This window comes from Schistocerca gregaria, chromosome 3 (genome assembly GCF_023897955.1).
Source record: "Schistocerca gregaria isolate iqSchGreg1 chromosome 3, iqSchGreg1.2, whole genome shotgun sequence".
NCBI classification, from domain to species: Eukaryota; Metazoa; Arthropoda; class Insecta; order Orthoptera; family Acrididae; genus Schistocerca; species Schistocerca gregaria.
In genome coordinates, this window is record NC_064922.1 from 897,404,287 (window position 1) to 897,422,790 (window position 18,504).

At 38.0% G+C, this 18,504-nt stretch overlaps 1 protein-coding gene across 1 annotated transcript in view; it reads right to left on the reverse strand.

Moving 5' to 3' along the window:
- The window catches only part of LOC126355174 (myosin-I heavy chain), a 427,094-nt gene that overhangs the window by 54,325 nt on the left and 354,265 nt on the right, over positions 1 to 18,504 (reverse strand). Inside the window, exons 10-13 of the mRNA XM_050005385.1 lie at positions 17,543 to 17,683; positions 17,287 to 17,460; positions 8,289 to 8,478; positions 8,013 to 8,184 (exon numbers count right to left, since the gene is read on the reverse strand). Of these exons, the coding sequence (XP_049861342.1) occupies positions 8,013 to 8,184; positions 8,289 to 8,478; positions 17,287 to 17,460; positions 17,543 to 17,683 (677 nt within the window). The remainder of the gene's footprint in view (positions 1 to 8,012; positions 8,185 to 8,288; positions 8,479 to 17,286; positions 17,461 to 17,542; positions 17,684 to 18,504) is intronic.

Genomic DNA, 18,504 nt, shown 5'->3' on the forward strand with positions numbered 1-18,504 from the left:
CTTACATATGTGAAAAGTGCTTATATATGTTGTACGAGTGTATTAGAGCATAAAATTTGGCACAACATTTCAATTTGTGCCACATCTGTTACTTCTTGCATTTGAAAGATATATTTTTATTGAATAATTTATTTTGGGACTTTATTAACTATTAAGTTTATCTCTGTTAAGGAATTTATGTTTTGGAATGTTGAATGGATGCAATGCTTTTATACATACACATGGGAATATTCCACTAGTTTCATATTCACATTTACACTGGCCTAGCTGAAGACTTATTTCTGAATCCAGTGTGATTTTCCACAATGCCTTGTTGCTGAAAGTCATTTCCTTGTATTTCTTATTTTGTGTCCAAACAAATGAAAATCACTGGGCAATAAGTGTGGACTTTAGGAGGATGATAGTGTGGTCCAGAACAATCCCAGATTTTTTTGTGTTCTGGCAGCTGTGTGGGGTCAAGCATTCTCTGAAGCATAATCACATCCTGGATTCAAATTGCGCACTTTTTCAGACAATATGCACATTTTTATTTGGTCCAAAAGTTGGCAGTAGCATGCAGGGTTCACGGTAAGATTTTCATGGAGAAAATCATTGAGAATAACGCCTTTAAAATTAAACAAGACTGTTGCAAGAACCTTCCTTGCAGACAGATGTTCTTGTCTTTGTGGTGCAAATTTGACCTTATTGTGCCATTCTGTGCTGCTGCTGCTTCTCCCCCCCCCCCCCCCCCCCCCCCCCCAATTCTGGCTGGCATGTAATGGTGCACCAACATTGTATTACAGGTCACAGTCTGAACCAAAAATGTTGTTCTTCAGTTTGGAAACACGTCAGTAGCCATCTGCACACCTCAGTATTATGAAATTCTTCTTTATGGTGAGAAGAGATGGGGCACCCAACTTGTGGGCTCTTTCTGAAATCTAGGGCTGTCATTAGTGATCAGCTGAATACTACTGTAACTTATGCCAATCTCAGTAGCAATTTCAACAATGGTTATTTGGTGATTGTCTTCACTAAGCTGATTAACAATGCGAATATACTCCTCAATGCACAAGTATTATGGAGTAAAATGCAAGTATTATGGAAGTGCCTCAAAAGGGAATCCCTAGACAGAAGGCAACATTCTTTTCAAGGAACTCTTACTCAGAAAATTTAGAGGACCGGCATTTGAAGTTGACTGGAGAATTATTCTGCTGCCACCAATATATATTTTGTGTAACAACCACAGAGATAAGATACAAGGAATTAAGATTCACAAGGAGATATATAAACAGTCTTTTCTCCTCACTCTATTTTCAAGTAGAACAGGAAAGGAAATGCCTAGCAGTGGTGCAGAGTACCCTCTGCCATACACCATATGGGAGCTTATGGAGCATTTATGTCAGATGTACAGTAGATGGGGCTTGCAAAGAAAATATGTATGTATGTGTATATGTATGTCTGTAGATGTACATGGACATGTAGCTGTAGATGTAGTAATGCTGGTCCTCAGGCTACGTTGGTGAGCTGCATTCTCAACTGTTTCTTGTCCTCATAAAAACTGTTGTGCCTTGCATACACTTGAGTCTTTCTCAGGGTGTTGTCCCTGAACTGTGCTCCAAGTCATTTCAACATTTCGGATGGTTTTATGCCCTCTGTTGTGAGGAACTTGATTACAATATGTTATTCAACAGAGTACCTCTTACTCTGACTAAAGACATCGTACAATACCGTATTTACTCGAATCTAACCCGCACTTTTTTTCCGGTTTTTGTAATCAAAAAAACCGCCTGCGGCTTAGAATCGAGTGCAAAGTAAGTGGCAGTTCGGAAAAATGTTGGTAGTGCTGCTACAACTAACTTCTGCCATCGAATATATGTAGCGCTACACAGGCATGCTTTGCAGGCACAAAGATAAATACTGGCGCCTAAACCTTTGTGTCAGTAAATAAATTAAAAGAAAAGGTAGAAGAATGTAAACATTATGCCATGTATTCTTTCCTGTCTGCTGCTATCTGAGACAACAGCAAATGTGGAAGAATATACACATCATGTCATCTTTATATTCATGTTATTCTTATGTTGAATAGTGATACAGTCAGAAATGAGGCACAACAACTGACTAGATTTTTAAATCTAAGATTAATCTAATTTCTGTGCAAAATGCAATGTACTAAAGAGGCATCTGCAATGATTTTCAAACGGAGAAAATTTTTTGCTAAACTCTCGTTCAGAACATCTTCTATCATACGCAGACTATTATTTGGTTCTTGTTGATCATTATCAAAGAAAGCTGCAGTGTAAGTAATAACAAATAGCAGTCTCTTGCCATTGTTTTGCTTATGAGACAATTCCTCCTCCTCCTTTTTTTCTTTTCTCTCTCTCTCTCTCTCTCTCTCTCTCTCTTTTATTTTTATTTTTATTTTTTTTTTTTTAATTGCAAGCTGCGGAGTGTACAAAAGCACCCATTATCAGGATGCAACAAACTGACACAGTACAGTAATGCATTTTTAGCTTAGAGCGACGTTAAAGAACAAAGATAACGGCACTTATCAGATCAAAGCAAAATAAGCATTCGATTCAAACCAGATGAAGCACGTGAAAAAGGAAGGGTACCCGTATAAATACGGACGGAGTGCCTGATACGTAACAATGGCTACTTGGTAAAGCTTAACTGTCAAGCTTACAACCCGCACTAAACTACTGTAGTTGTATCTTCATCCATTTGACCCCAATTGTGTCTAATGTTACAATGAACCAACTTTGTTTGGATTTGGAGGTGCGCCCTAAAACTTTTCTCTCCCCTTGAATTACGAGTCTCAAATTTCAGGTGTGGCTTAGATATGGGAAATTTTTCCTTGATTTCAAGTTTCATTTTCAGGTGCGGCTTAGATTCAAGTGCGGCTTAGATCCGAGTAAATACGGTAACCATCTAGCTATAGAGGACAATCACTGGAAACGCACGGAGACCACGCTGCTCTCCATTTAGAAAACGGCCTCACATAAAGTTTGAACTATAACATAATGTAGCCAACCCTGTAGGGTGATAATGTAGTAATGCCCCAGATACAAAGCTCATACGAGTTATATGAGTCTCAGCTCATCCTCTGATGAGCCACCGCTCGTAAGAAGGCCAGTCATAGAACTGCTATCGTTATTGTAAATTGCATATTGTGAATGAAATGCCATTAGACTATTGTTTTTTCTGTAATCCCCACTTCATTAGTTATAAGCCCCAATTACAGCAAAATTACCACTCATTTGGACCTTTGTGAAGGGTGAGGGTTGTATATTGTATAGTTATTGCTAAGTATTGTAACCGCCTCAATCTTTTTGATCGTTCCAGCAAGGATAGGCAGGAAAGAGAGGTCCACATACTGTACTGCCAGTGTTGGTGCTGTGGCATCAATGTTGATGGTGCAGACTGGGAGACTAGTGAGGTTCTCTCAATCATATTGAGTGAGTCGTAGCTACAGCAGGTCTAGGAGGCTGCTCACACTCTCAATTACTGGCCTTGGCAAGCAACAGACCGATGTCGGAGAGACTAAAGTTTTCCACCATATCTCCCCTGACGTAAAGCCTCTGTATCCCTTTTTCCAGTTAACCACTTTGGTGTAAATTATGCTTTCATCTGATTACTCTTAAATTCACTGCTTATCCTTTCACCCCCACTACTAGTTTGGTCATTTTATGCAAGTGAAAAAAGTAGAAGAAAATGTTAAGCCATTATTGTGGCACTTATGTTCAGAAGACAGTTGTACAAACTACATGGGTTAATTATTCAAAAAACAAAGTGGAAACCAGAAACTGAGTAATAAGATTAATATCAGGCGTAAGAAATTTCAACAAGAGGTTTAATAAAACTTCCTGGCAGTTTAAAACTGTGTGCCAGGAAGTTTCATATCAGCGCACACTCCGCTGCAGAGTGAAAATCTCATTCTGGAAGAGGTTTAATGTTTCAATTGCAGAAATCACTGAAACAGTGCACTCAGCTGAAAGCTGCCACATGTGCATCACATTTATTTATTTGTTTATCTTTATTTATCCAAGGATCATCTCATAATGATACAGGATTTGTCAGTGTAACACACTGCAAATCAATAGGTCAAATACACAACACACAGCATACTTAACATGCTTTATGAGGTTTATGAAGATCTACATCGATACTCTTCAAACCACTCTGAGGTACTGGCAGAAGGTACATTCCATTGTACCAGTTTCTTCCTGTTCCAGTCACATATGAAATGTGGGAAGAATGATTGAATACCTCTGAGTGTGCACTAATTATTCTAATCTTACTCTCACAATCCTTTTGTGAGCAACACACAGGGACTGTAGTATATTCCTAGAGTCACCATTTAAAGCTGGCTCTTGAAACTCTGTCAATAGACTTTGTTGGGATAGTTTATGTCCATTTTCAGAGTCTTCCTTCAGTATCTGAGACACTCTTCCACAGATTAAACAAACTTGTGACCATTCGTGCTGTCACACATTTAAGCAGTATTCTAAGATGGGTTGCACAAATGATTTGTAAGCAATCTCCTTTGTAGACTGAATGCACTTTTCCGGTATCATACCAATGAACAGAAGTCTACCACCTGCTTTGTCCATAACTGAACGTATGTGATCATTCCATTTCATATCTCTACAGAGTGTTACACCCAGGTATTTGTATGAGTTGGTCGATTCCAATTGTGAATCATTTATATTATAGTCATAGGTCACTACATTTTTTCATTTTGTGAAGTACACATTTTAACATTTTTGAATCTTTAAAGCAAGTTGCCAATCCTGGGACCAATTTGAAATCTAATCAAAATCTGACTGAATCTTTATGCAGCTTCTTTCAGATAGTATTTCATTACAGATAACTGCATCATCTGCAAAAAGTCTGATTTTATATTAATATTGTCTGTGAGGTCATTAAAATACAACATGAACAGCAAGGGCCCCAACACACTTTCCAGGAGTACACCCGAAGTTATTTCTATGTCTGATGATGACTCTCTATCCAAGATAACATGCTGCATCCTCCCTACCAAAAAGTCCTCCATCTGGTCACAAATTTTGCTTCATACCCCATATGATCAAACTTTTGACAATAAGGGTAGATGTGGTTCTGAATCAAAAGCTTTCCAGAAATCAAGGAATACTTCCAAAGCTTTCAGTATGTCATATGAGAAAAGTAAAAGTTGGGTTTCACATTATTGATGTTTTCGGAATCGTTGCTGGTTGACATTGAGGAAGCCATCCTGTTCAAGTTACCTCATTACTTTTGACAGTATAGGACCAGTTCTCTATGAGTATAGGAGAGGCGGTGTATGAGGATAGGGCAGGTGGTAGGCTGTGGCCTTAATTGAGAGACCATCCTGGTGTTTGCCTTAGTGATCTAGGAAAACCCAAATCAGGACGGCCAGACAGAGCAACTCCATCCTCCCAAATGTGAAGTGTTTCTTAACAGCTGTACTTTCCCATTTGGTAACACTCTATTGTATAATGTTCCTTTATTTACACACAATTTGTTTCAGGTAATTTGTAACAAAATGTAGTTTTGTTCTTCATTGTGGCACACGTAAGGACATCTACTTATCAGAATGCTATCTTACTGCACTGGTCGAAACTGTCAGTCTCTCCATCTTGCTTGCCATACCAAGTAGTCATCTGATATTGAACATGACATTGTTTTCAATGGAAGCATATTTATTCTCTCTTATTTTTCCTGCTGTAAGTGAAACATCTCATTACAGTTTTTAAATGATTATTCAGATAGCGCCTTGCACAGTTAGTTTATTGATAGCATGGCTCCTTTTTATAATTTCACAGAGTTCCAGTGGAATTCAACCATTGACACTTTTCCCCCTGTTTGTACTTCATAAATAGAATGTGAATTTTGGCACACACAGGTAGTATAGGGAAAAAATGTAATAAAATATTTAAGGATTTTTGCACATGCCCTGCCACACTTCTCCATTTTTCCTATATATTTGCTGTAATCCAGTTCATGTTTTACTGAATTAGTAATTGGTTTGGTGGTCTGTTTTGACAGTTGGTTCCATGTCATTGGTGTAATGTGGAATGAAATTCCACTTCTCTCCAATGTAGTGAGTAATCACAAGAAACCATTAAAACAAATATAAAAGGCTTAATAGCACATGTAGAGATGTAAGAATTCTGTTAATCAAAGATTTAATCTAGAAGATGGTAGCCAAATTTCGGGAGAAAAAAATAAAAATAAAATAAATATTTTGTGATAAAACTTCTTTGGCATTGTTGTGCAACATTCCCCTCTTTCCTTTATTATACACCTTAACATAGTGTCTCCTATTTCCAATTTAATATGTGCTTGATTTTCATGTTTTAACAAGTTTTAGTAGGGGTACAAGGTAGTTGATTTATTTCAGAAATTAGTTACAAATTGTACTGTAAATAACTGATGATTGCAACACTTAGAGTTTATAAACGCTTCCATTTACTTGATGTAGCTCAAGTACACTGTCAGAATTGTGACACATTTTTCTTAATCTTTAATTTATACTAATAGAGTCTTGTGCTGATCTGCTAATTCCTTGTAGTATGACATATTAAGACCACTGTTTGCTGTTGATATTAGACAAAAAATTGCAGGCAACTGGTATATTTTGTGATCTGTCAAAGGCATTTGACTGTGTAAATCACAGTGTCCTTTTACATAAATTAGAATATTATAGTGTAACAGGAAATGCTGCAAAATGGTTCAAACCTTATATCTCTGGCAGGAAACAAAGGGTGTTATTAGGAAAGAGGCATGTATCAAGCTATCAGGCATCATCCAACTGGGAACTAATTACATGTGGGATCCCACAAGGTTCAATTTTGGGGCCCTTACTTTTTCTTATGTATATCAATGACCTTTCATCAGTAACATTACCAGATGCCAAGTTCGTTTTATTTGCCGATGATACAAACATTGCAATAAATAGCAAATCAAGTGTAGTCTTAGAAAGATCAGCTAATAAAATATTTGTGGACATTAATCACTGGTTCCTAACCAATTCTTTGTCACTAAACTTTGCAGTTCAGAACTTGTAAGGAGTGTCTCATGAGTATATGCCTAACATACAATGACAAGCAGATAGAAGAAGTGGACAGTGTTAAATTTTTGGGATTACAGCTTGGTAATAAATTCAACTGGGTGGAGCACACAAATATGTCTGCTTGTGTCTGTGTATGTGCGGATGGATGTGTGTGTGTGTGTGTGTGTGTGTGTGTGCGAGTGTACACCTGTCCTTTTTTTCCCCTAAGTGAAGTCTTTCCGCTCCTGGGATTGGAATGACTCCTTACCCTCTGCCTTAAAACCCACATCCTTTCATTTTTCCCTCTCCTTCCCTCTTTCCTGACGAAGCAACTGCCAGTTGCGAAAGCTCGTAATTCTGTGTGTGTGTTTGTGTGTTTTGTTCATGTGCCTGTCTGCCGGCGCTTTCCTGCTTGGTAAGTCTTGGAATCTTTGTTTTTAATATATATATATATATATATATAACTTCTGCACAGTTTCAGTGTGGTAATGTGTTCATTGTAAATAAGTATTATAGTAGTTGTATTACACATTTATTACGTTATAAATAAATAAAAAACCTTTTTTATTTTAAATTCAGTTAATTAGTATTTGTAAAATGACTCTTTCATATAGTGTTCATTAAAAAATGACGATCATTCCACTTGGGACCTGTGGAATGGCACATTAGCTTATTTGTTTTAGTTGTAAATATTTGTCATGTATTGTTTTTCTGACATGTTCTACATCCTGAAGGACCTCCTCACTGCAGATCAGTTGGAATGAAAGTAAATCTAATCTAAATCTAATCTACAAAGTACAATACCAACTTAACATACTATATGCAGAACCGTGGTATGTTCTGGCCTGCATGAATTATATTTCAAATATTTTTTGAATTCATATGCTACAACATTCCTTAAGGATGAAGCTAACCAATGGATTTTGTGTTATGTACGTTATAAATAAATTAAGTAAAAAATTGAAGTTTTTACATTACTCACAAATCTGTGTGAGATGTGGGAGATATCCTGAAGCTGACACCTCGAGGGACTGTCTCAATAGAATATAATGCCTTTAATTCGCTCCCGAAGAGATGTGTAGCAAACCCAAAGTTGCAACTATGTTTGTGGAAAACAGCAACCAAATCATCCGGTACTACATCTTTATTTGTATCTGTATAATAAATCGTAAAATTGCATTAGTGAGGATAATAATATGCCAAATTTATATTAATGTTTGTTATGTTAAATAAAAGCTTATACAAATTTGGTCAGTACCTAAGAAGTCTGAAGCGTCATACACGACACGGCCAGCAAAATGCTGTATTCCAAAATTCCTCAGCTCCATTGGTTTTGGTTCAAACAGTCGTGGATTCTGTTTGTGCTGCACCTTTACTTTTGCTATGTAAGATTCTACCGTACCACGAATAGAGCATTCAACATCCAACATACTTAACAGTCCTGTACGCTGTAAACAAAAAAAAATGGTTTTGTTAGGGAAGCTAATACAAACCAGTGGCAAATCACATTGTCACAAATCATTTGAGACCCACTAACAAGAGATGATGCTTATTCAGTGCATGCACAAACAAAGTAATATTCTTCTGACAGATTGTCCATCTCTGTGTGTGTAACATACACCTTCCTTTATCGATATATTTTGTGCATATGCCTGTAACTTATTTGCCATAACTCGCAAGATTCTGTTCCTGTCATTTTGTAAATGCTACTACAATTTATGACTTGGGCTGTTGTATACTTCTGCATCAGTACTATTAAAAATGTCTTTAGCTTGCAATTGACAGCCCTGCAAGTTACATCAGCTGGTGCTACAGTCTTGATCCTATCTTTGCAGTATTTGCTCCCAACTTAATGGCTACTCAGCATCTGAATGCAAGAAACTGCCACACAACTCTCCACTACAATTTAATTTACTGCAAAAGTCACAACCATTTAGTTATACTATCGGCTTCTAAAGCATCTCTCTGGTTATTTCGACAAGACCATCACATCAAAAGATAAAGTCATATGAATCTTCTGTAATCTCATACCTTGCTAATTTACAAACGAAATATGTATGGAATTATGTATTTTCATGAAAAGTGTAAGTAGTGACCGAAAGTGTATGTTTTTCTTACATATTTCACAGAAGTAGATGAAAATTTAAACAGATTAAGTATATAGCACATAAATTTTGAAACTGTCCATCTGCATTGCAAGTATTATCCAGAACTGTGGGAAAAGGCACATGAAAAATAGTGAACCACAGTGTTGTGAATTAGTGATAAGGGATAGCAACTTTCTTTTTTTGAGTTTGGGAGTGTCCAAGTAACATATTGAGGACACTGAAACCCTGAAAAAAAGTCTTTTAAACTTGTGTACCACACATAAAATGCCTGAACCTTTTAATTAATATATATACCTACAAGATCATCTTCCTTTTATACAACAAACTGAAACCATTTGAGAAAAAATGTTCATGTAATTCAAGAAATTAAGATAAAAATAAGCTTTTTATTCATCAATTGAAATTAAACCTTCAGTTTCCCCAGTACATGGGAATGAGTATTTAAGGCAAATTAAAAACTTCAACATTCTGAAAGTTAATGTTGTCCATAGGGGGATGGGAGAAAAATAGAAAGAAAATTATATGTTATACCTTGCTTTGGAAATATTACTTAGTACTTATTGGAATAGTCCATTACATACAAACCTATAAGGTGAGCAGGACATTTTCTATGATAAACCTCATAATTTAAACATTGCTATTCAACCTTGATAAAATAATGCATGCCTTTTAAAATACGTTCCTATCCCATAGGTTGTAATTTTGTGTCAGTGAATAGTGTACTGATTTTTTTATCTGTCTCCTGTATTTCCGAGATGTCCTGCTAGATTTGTTGCTGGTAGGTTCGATCAATATGCAAGTGTTACAGAAATGCTTCATGAACTCAAATGGGAATCCCTGGAGGGAACAGAGAACAGGCATTTTCAGTTGACTGCAGATCAGCTCTATTGCCAGCAACATACATTTAGGTTAGTTATCATGAAGACAAGGTAAGAGATATTAGGGCTCTTACAAATGCATATAGGTGGTTTGGTTTTGTAGTAACACACACAACTGAGAAAATCGGTATAATACAATCACTTTAATGTCAAAATCACAACATGTTCAATACATTGTCCTTGTACGTTGTCAAATTGGTATCAATTAAAAAATCCATGAGCAGGATGAAGTTAACTAGCACATAAAACATTACAGAATGAGACTGAGGGTGGTTCACTTCACAATTAAATAGAGAAATATTAGACATTTCCACATACTGGCACTGGACAACTGCTGCATGCATCACTCTTGAAAGTGTTTGTCTGAATGTGCCACCTCTTGGCGGCTAAGCTTAGACACTTTGCACTAATGTGCGCCTCGTGTCCTGCTGAACTTAGACAGACAACGAGGTGTCGTGTGATTGAGGTGATAACATTACCACACTTTTCCCCTCCTTCCATTTTTGAGTCGAATATGAAAGGAAATGATTATTAGTGCTTCATGGTACTCTCTGCCATACACCATACGGTGACTTGTGGAGTATGTAGGCAGGTAAATATGTACCCTAATCACATGATTTATAAGTGAATGGACTAAGACAAATAATTCATTTTGTATTCAATTTCCCTTCTGTACCCTTTTTTTTCTGATCAGTTTACTTATTGGTGAATAAATATTACATTGTATGATTAATAATACAGAGAAAAAGAAGACAGAAAAACAAAACAAAAAATTGAATGTGACTCCAAACAGATATAGCTACAGTTCTTTCATTGGTAAATGGATGAAAAGGTGTAGTGCAAGCACCATAGAAATGTTGCAAAGCCTTCCAGTAGTGTCACATTTGGTTTTGTCATCACAACCCTTTTTACACTGAAGAGCCAAATAAATTGATACACCTGCCTAATATTGGTAGGGCCCCCACGAGCAGGCAGAAGTGCTGCAACACAACATGGCATGCACTCCACCAATGTCTGAAGTAGTGCTGGAGGGAACTGAGGGCTGTCCATAAATCCGTAAGAGTATGAGGGGATGGCGACCTCTTCTGAACAGCACGTTGCATGGCATCCCAGATATGCTGAATAATGTTCATGTCTGGGGAGTTTGGTGTCCAGCAGAAGTATTTAAACTCAGAAGAATGTTGCCGGAGCCAATCTGCAGCAATTCTTGACGTGTGGGGTGTCGCATTGTCCTGTTGGAATTGCCCAAGTCTGTCGGAATCCACAATGGATATGAATGGATGCAGGTGAACAGACAGAATGCTTACATACGATCACCTGTCAGTTATCTAGACACATCAGGGTCCCATTTCCCTCCAACTGCACATGCCCCACACCTTTACAGAGCCTGCTGAGATGCTGGATCAATGAATTCATGAGCTTGTCTCAATACCCGTAAACATCCATCTGCTCTATACATTTTGAAACGAGGCTCGTCCGACCAGACAACATGTTTCCAGTCACCAACAGTTCAATGTCATTGTCGATGGTCCCAGGCAAGGTGTAAAGCTTTGTGTTGTGCAGTCACCAAGGGTACACAAGTGGACCTTCGGCTCCGAAAACCCATATTGATGATGTTTCGTTGAATGGTTCGCATGCTGAAACTTGTCGATGGCCCAGCATTGAAATCTGCAGCAATTTGCAGAAGGGTTGCACTTCTGTGAAGTTGAACAATTCTCTTCAGTTGTTGTTGGTCCCGTTCTTGTAGGATCTTTATCCAGATGGTGATGATTTGAGGAGAGGATGCTCAACATCATGGTCAACAGCACCCTGATGAAAAATCAGCATGCTAATCTTATGGGTGGGGATGAAGGCTCTCCTCGACATGAAGAGCAGTTTATTATGTATTAAAGTCTGCCTCCCTTCCCCACCAATTTCGGGAAGACGCCTGACAGTTCACAAAATTTCACCACTCTTGTAACACTGGAATCAGTATCGATGAGAATGGTGGGCAGATTTCCATCAAGGCTGAGGGGTGCCACAATATCAGTTTATAGGAAACATGTTGCCAAAATATGCTGAATTGAAAGTAGCATGACACAAGCCTCTCAGAGTAATGGATCCTCCTGCCGGAGGGGGAAGCCATGTGTTAAAGGGATATGTCTGATGTGCAGACTGGTAAGCAGAACCTCCTTCCTGAGGTGAGGCTCTCATGAAGCTCACGATACGTGTATGGTAGATATGAGCAACCACAGTTTGTTTTCTGTCATGTGCAACCATTCAGTCTCCCAATGGCGCATGATGCGTCTGTCAGAAAAAGAGACTATGGCATGCAACGGAATGGGACACTGATGGACAGCACCTTCCTGACGTGCTTCCTTGGCGGCTTGTCAGCTATGTCATTCCCATATATCCCAATGTGGCCAGGTACTCAGCAAAAGATCATCTCCGTGCCATGGTTTTGGAGCTGCTGTAAGGAGTCATGGGTGAGCTGAATCAGCTGGTCCACTGGATGCATTTGGAGAAGTGCTTGCAGTGCACTAAGTGAGTCGGAACAGACAAGAAACCTTGTACCGTGATGCCTGTGAACCCTATCCAGTGCCATCAGGATGCCATATAATTCTGCTTCATAATTTGTAAATTGTCCCAGAAGATATACTTGAAAAATCCTATGAGGGAAAACAGCAGAACAACCGACGACATTCTCTTGCTGGGAGCCATGTGTATAAACAATGATAAAACTGTGGTAAGTATGTAAAATGGATGAAAACAAAGTTGTAAAAACATAATCTGGAGTACAAGTTTTCTTGTATGGTATCAAGCTTAAAATCATTTTGGGCCTCTAAAGATGCCATGGTGGCAATGCTTTCCATTCCTGGCTATGCATTTTAATGCCTGATATCCAGATACTTGAGACAGTATGTAGCACGTATCCCAAATGGCTTGGTCACATGGGACTGATACGCCAACAGCCATTCAAAGGTCAAAGGTGGGTTGGGCCACTGAATTAAATACCAATGACTGAGATGATACTCAGATTTTCAGTGTCTGTCGAGCCAAGAGGATACTCCACCGAATCCAGAGTGGCGGTTAACCAGCCACAGACTCAGAACTGGTCTGGTCTGAAAGGCACCAGTCGATATCTGAAAGCCCTCAAGGTGGACAGCAGCTAACATCTTGATGTAGGAAGTACGGGCTGATCTAGAAACCATGCTGCCATAATCTAAATGTGATCAAACAAATGCCCCATAAAACTGCAGGAGACGAGACCCATCAGCTCACCATATTTTTTCACTAGGAATCTTTTTCCGGCCACAACAGTGTTGGAGATTTGATATTTTACCAGATTCCTGATATTCACAGTACATTTGTAAAATGGTCATAAGGGGAAATCCCAACTTCATCACTACCTCGGAGTTGCTGTGTCCCATCGCTTGTATGCTGACTAAAAACACCACATTCAAACTCACTTAAACCTTGATAACCTGCCATTGTAGCAGCAGTAACCAATCTAACAACTGTGCTAGACACTTGTTACCTTAATTAAGCGTTGCTGACTGCAGTGCCATGTTCTGCCTGTTTACATATCTCTGTATATGAATATGAATGCGTATACCAGTTTCTTTGGCATTTCAGTGTACAACTAACAGGTTAATGGTTGCAAGTGATGCCCATTACCAGACATGACAAAATAACAGAGAATGATAAACTTAAATCCACTCTCACAAGATCATAAGCAGTAAGAACAAATAACCTGAACACAATTGTTCCCAAGAATCATAATATGTCAATATTTTTAACAAGTAAACACACATGGGAAAATTAAAAAAAGGGAAAAGCATTAATAAAATAAAACTTAAAAATTTAAATGGGTAAATTATATGTTCACCTTAATAAAGGTACATTGCTGTGCCGAGCAGAGTTTGCTAGCATTGTCCTTTAGCTTCTGATTCTTTGTCATTGTATCAGGACTGAGAATGTTTGCCCAAAGTTAAAAAGGCAACTGATATTGAAAAAATAAATATAACATTTCGTTCAGTCATTGTCTTCTCCCTGTGGAGGTAAGATTTTTCCATGTCTAAAAACCATAATCGACAGTATTTTTTTTTAAATAAGAAAAAGAAAGCATCAGAAAAGAAGAGACTATTTCCCATTGAGAAGAGAATAATTGTAAAAATGGTTTCTCACAGACGAATTTAGAAACATCTGAATCACTTGCTTTCCGAATTCTAGAAGTTCCTTCATCAGCAGATAGGGAAACAGAGAAACATGGAACAAGTACCTATAACCTCACTAATTGAAATTCTCATTCTTCATCCAGTTTCTAGGCCACTCTTATTAACTGCATCGAAGCTGTAACTGTCTCAAACCATTCAACATTTCCTTTTTACGATTTGTTGGATTTCACTTTCTCCTGTCATTCAGGAGGTACGTAGCTACTCTCTGCTGAATATGTCCTGTCCCAGTGTGCCTTTTATTATAAGCTGAAGAAATTATTTCCAGTCACTCTGGTCAGCTCATCTTGATTAATTAACCTTTTCCTTTTATGGACCTCTCTTGCAATTCGGTAAGGGGTGCAGCTGTAAGAATCAGCATGGCACAGATTTTGAAAATCTATATTGTTCACTTATAAGGAACCTTGAAGGCCAATTCACACTGGCTGTCACATCAAAACATTCCACAATGCATTTCAAAGGCTGACATTCAAACAGGCCATCAATGGACCATCGCATTCAATCATGTGAAGTTTTCCCAGGAAGAAAGTTTGGACAGTGCCGTCGCCTCCTAACACGGATGTTAACCATTTTTTGGCATGCTACTAATGTTGTGGTAATGGATTTGCGCTTTTGTGTTTTCTTAATCTTTATTTTATTATTGTGCTTTGTTTTCATGACAAATTTCTAATGTTTGTGGGTGTCTTGGGTATTTTTCCATTGAGTGGTTTTACGCAACAGAAGTCAGATATCTGAAAGTGAAAAATTATTTGGTTTTACAATAACAGAACAAAGCTGACTCTCATGCTATATATAAACAAAAACAATTTGATGAAACAATTTAATTAAACAATATTTTTAGTGAAAAAGTCAGCTGTAATGGAAGAGAAAAATACAGTTGTTTAAGATGTTCTTTGTTACATGAGGAAAAAAAAATTGTAATGGATAAGGTAAACAGGCTCTATGTATTTACTATAAATATTGTTTGATTTGTTTGTGTGTGCATATTTTTGGTAGCAAATAAATGTTGATGTTGTTTCACTTCTCAGCACTTTACCACACAAAAGTGATCAAGAACATATGATATGAAGATTGCTTTAGCCATTAATGAAATTTATAATAGTTGGTTCCTCAATTCCGATTCTATATTCCTACTTTCTGTATCATGGATAGTAACTCATAACTTCACTTTCGTGGTTCAGTACTGGGCTAAATGAATAGAAGTGATATGACGGACAGTGTGAATACCCCCTGATGTGACAGTGCCGTGCCTTGATGTGACGGCCTGTGTGGACTGGCCTTTAGTGTAGGACTAACAATTTTGGATTTGATTTGAATTCATTGCAACAGTTTTGCATGGCTCCAGAGTGAGCCTGAACTCCATTACCAGTAACATTTGAAGTCTTCCTTCAACATGATTCTCATATACTGCGACTAATATTTTTATTTTGACAGTTGCCACTTCATCCTTACACATTAGGAGTTCTTTTCTTTACAGTCTTGGGTGCCATAGGAAACAGGTTTGCTTGGGTATACACTCATTCAGTAAATAGAACAGGCGCTTTCGTGTATGCTTCTTGCTTCTGCATTGTGGAACTGCTCGATAAGAATGCAGCCGAACAAATATTGCAAACCATTGTGGCTTTATCAAAGAAAACTGGCATAAAAATGTATTTCTCTAGTTACACATTATGTCTATGAATCATAATTTGTTATCAGCTGAAATACTATAGACATGAGGTTTCAGTTGGTGGCCCATTATTTCTAAATCACTTCCTGCTGCCTGTTCCTATTTTTAATTAAAATAGATAATTTTGTGGTATTTTCAGCTCTACAATTATGAAAAGGATAGACTGCCACTCACCATAAATATAACACAGTGAGTTGGAGTCAGGCACAACAGAAAGACTGTTACACATTAAGCTTTCAGCCAAAGCCATCAGAAAAGAAAACTACAAACATTCACAGAAGCAAGCACACTTCACACATACAACTGCTATCTATCGCTGCTCATGCCAGAATGAAACTGAAGCATGTCAAACGGGAGCAACAATCCTTAGTGGCAGGGGAAGTGTGCTAGGGGATGGCATTGTAGGGATGGAGGAGAAAGAAACAGTGCTGCCTGGCAGAGTGTGCAGGGACTAGAGGTGACAGACAAGGCTATCTCGTCCAGCATTGGAAGGCTGGGGGAAGGGAAAAAAAAGGGAGTGGAAAGGGGAGTAGCAGAGTAGGGAAAAGATGAGCAGGTACATTGCGAGAAATTAGCATACAATGAGAGTAAGGGGACAAGAGTTAGGAGAAACTGGTGGAGGGAGGGTATGAGAACACTAGGTTGGGGCCACAATGTTTTTGGGAGCAGAGAATGTGTTGTAAGGATAATTCCCATCTGCAGTTCGAGAAAGATGGTGGTGGATAAGAGGATTCAGGTGGCTCAGGTTGTGAATCAGCCAGTGAAATCAATCATGTTATGCTCAGCTGCATGTTGTGCAACAGGGTGGTCCACTTTGCCTTTGGGCAAAGTTTGGTGGTGGCCATTCATCCTGGTGGATAGCTGTTACATGACATGGCTGCATTAGTAGGTGGCCTGGCGTCTGATGGGTAGGACAAGCCTGTGACAAGATTGGAATGGGAAGTGCTGGGTGGATGGATTGGGCAGGTCTTGCCCCTGGATCTTCCTCAGGAATATGATCCCTGTGGCAAGGCATTTGGGTTGAGAGTGGCTTACATGGACTAGAATATCGTGGAAGTTTGGTGGACAATAGAACAGCGCATTAAGAGGGTTGGGGAGGGTCTGTGGTAAGGTGTCACTCATGTCAGTGTGTGATGATAAGATAATCAATGCCCTGATAAAGGATGTGGTCCAGTTGTTCCAGTCTGCAATTTTTGCTTTTATTTCACAGTTTCCCATATTTCCTAGAATCATTAATATGTTTCCAAGATTGTGATATAATTCTGAACATGTTAGTGAGTGTAGTATGATTTCTAGTTCTTGCTTGTGTTGCATTTATATAAAAATTCTGTTGCAGATTTCTTAATTAACAAAGTATATATGTGAATTACATTTAATATTGATTTACCAGTGACGAGATGAGGTCAATGCATGGGACATTGTCCACGTAATCAACCTCTACTTCACAGTGGATGCCTTCATCTCTGCAAGATTCAATACTTGACTTAAATATGTGTGTGTTGTAGAAATGCTGCATTGTCTCGGCACACAAGTTTATGCACAGATGTTCAAGTTGACTGGGCTAAAAAGAAAAGAAGATAAAAATATAATCGTGCATAAAAGACTTGAAAAGGCGAAAGTTGAGTACTTGGTAAATTGTTTACCTTCGGATCTTCAAAACCAAACATGTCAAGAATGCCAATAAATCCGTCTGTAGCATGTCGAACAGCATTATTTAGGACAGCCATAGACTTACTGGATTTGGAACCAGCTGTCCCTACAGTCGAAGCATGTTGGCTGGCAATCTGAAACAATATCATGTTATCAAATTTTGATTTTATAAAAATTAACAAAGAAGTTTGATTATCTATATTTGCTGTTTTATAGGTTGGCAGGAAATCCAGGACAGGATATAATGTGGGTATGCTGATTGATTGTTATTAACTGCTTAGAGAAGGGTGCTTTGCAGAAACACGTTGTCGTCTTCAGTTTGATGAGTGATTTGATGCCTCTCTCCTTGTTAGTCCATCCTGTGCAAAAATTCTTTATCTTTTCATATCTACATCCATTTGAACCTACTCACTGTAACCAAGCCTTGGCCTCAACCTATAATTTTTATCCTAAACACTTCTCTCCATTAGAAAACTGATGATTCCTTGATACCTCAAAAAGTATCGTTGATCTCATATTCTAGTCAAGTTGTGCCACAAATTTCTTTTCTTCACAATTTTATTCATTTCATCCTCTTTAGTTACCTGATATACCCATCTAGTCTTCAGATTTCTACTATAGCATGTATTTCAAAAGTTTCTATTCTCTTCTTGCCTGAACTATTTATTATCCACAGTTCATTTCCATATGTGTGGCTAAACACCAGATTAGTACCTTCAGAGAAGACTTAATAACATTTACATTTATATTCGATATTAACAAATGAACAAATGTATCTTTTTCAGAAATGGCTGCCCTTTTTTTTTATTTTTTGTCTCAATTTTTATATCCTCTGTACTTTGGTCAGTGTCAGTTACTTTGCAACTCAAATACCAAAACTCATCTACTACTTTTGGCACTACTTTTGGTGTCTCATCTTGCAATCTAATTCCTTCATTACTGCCTGATTTGATTT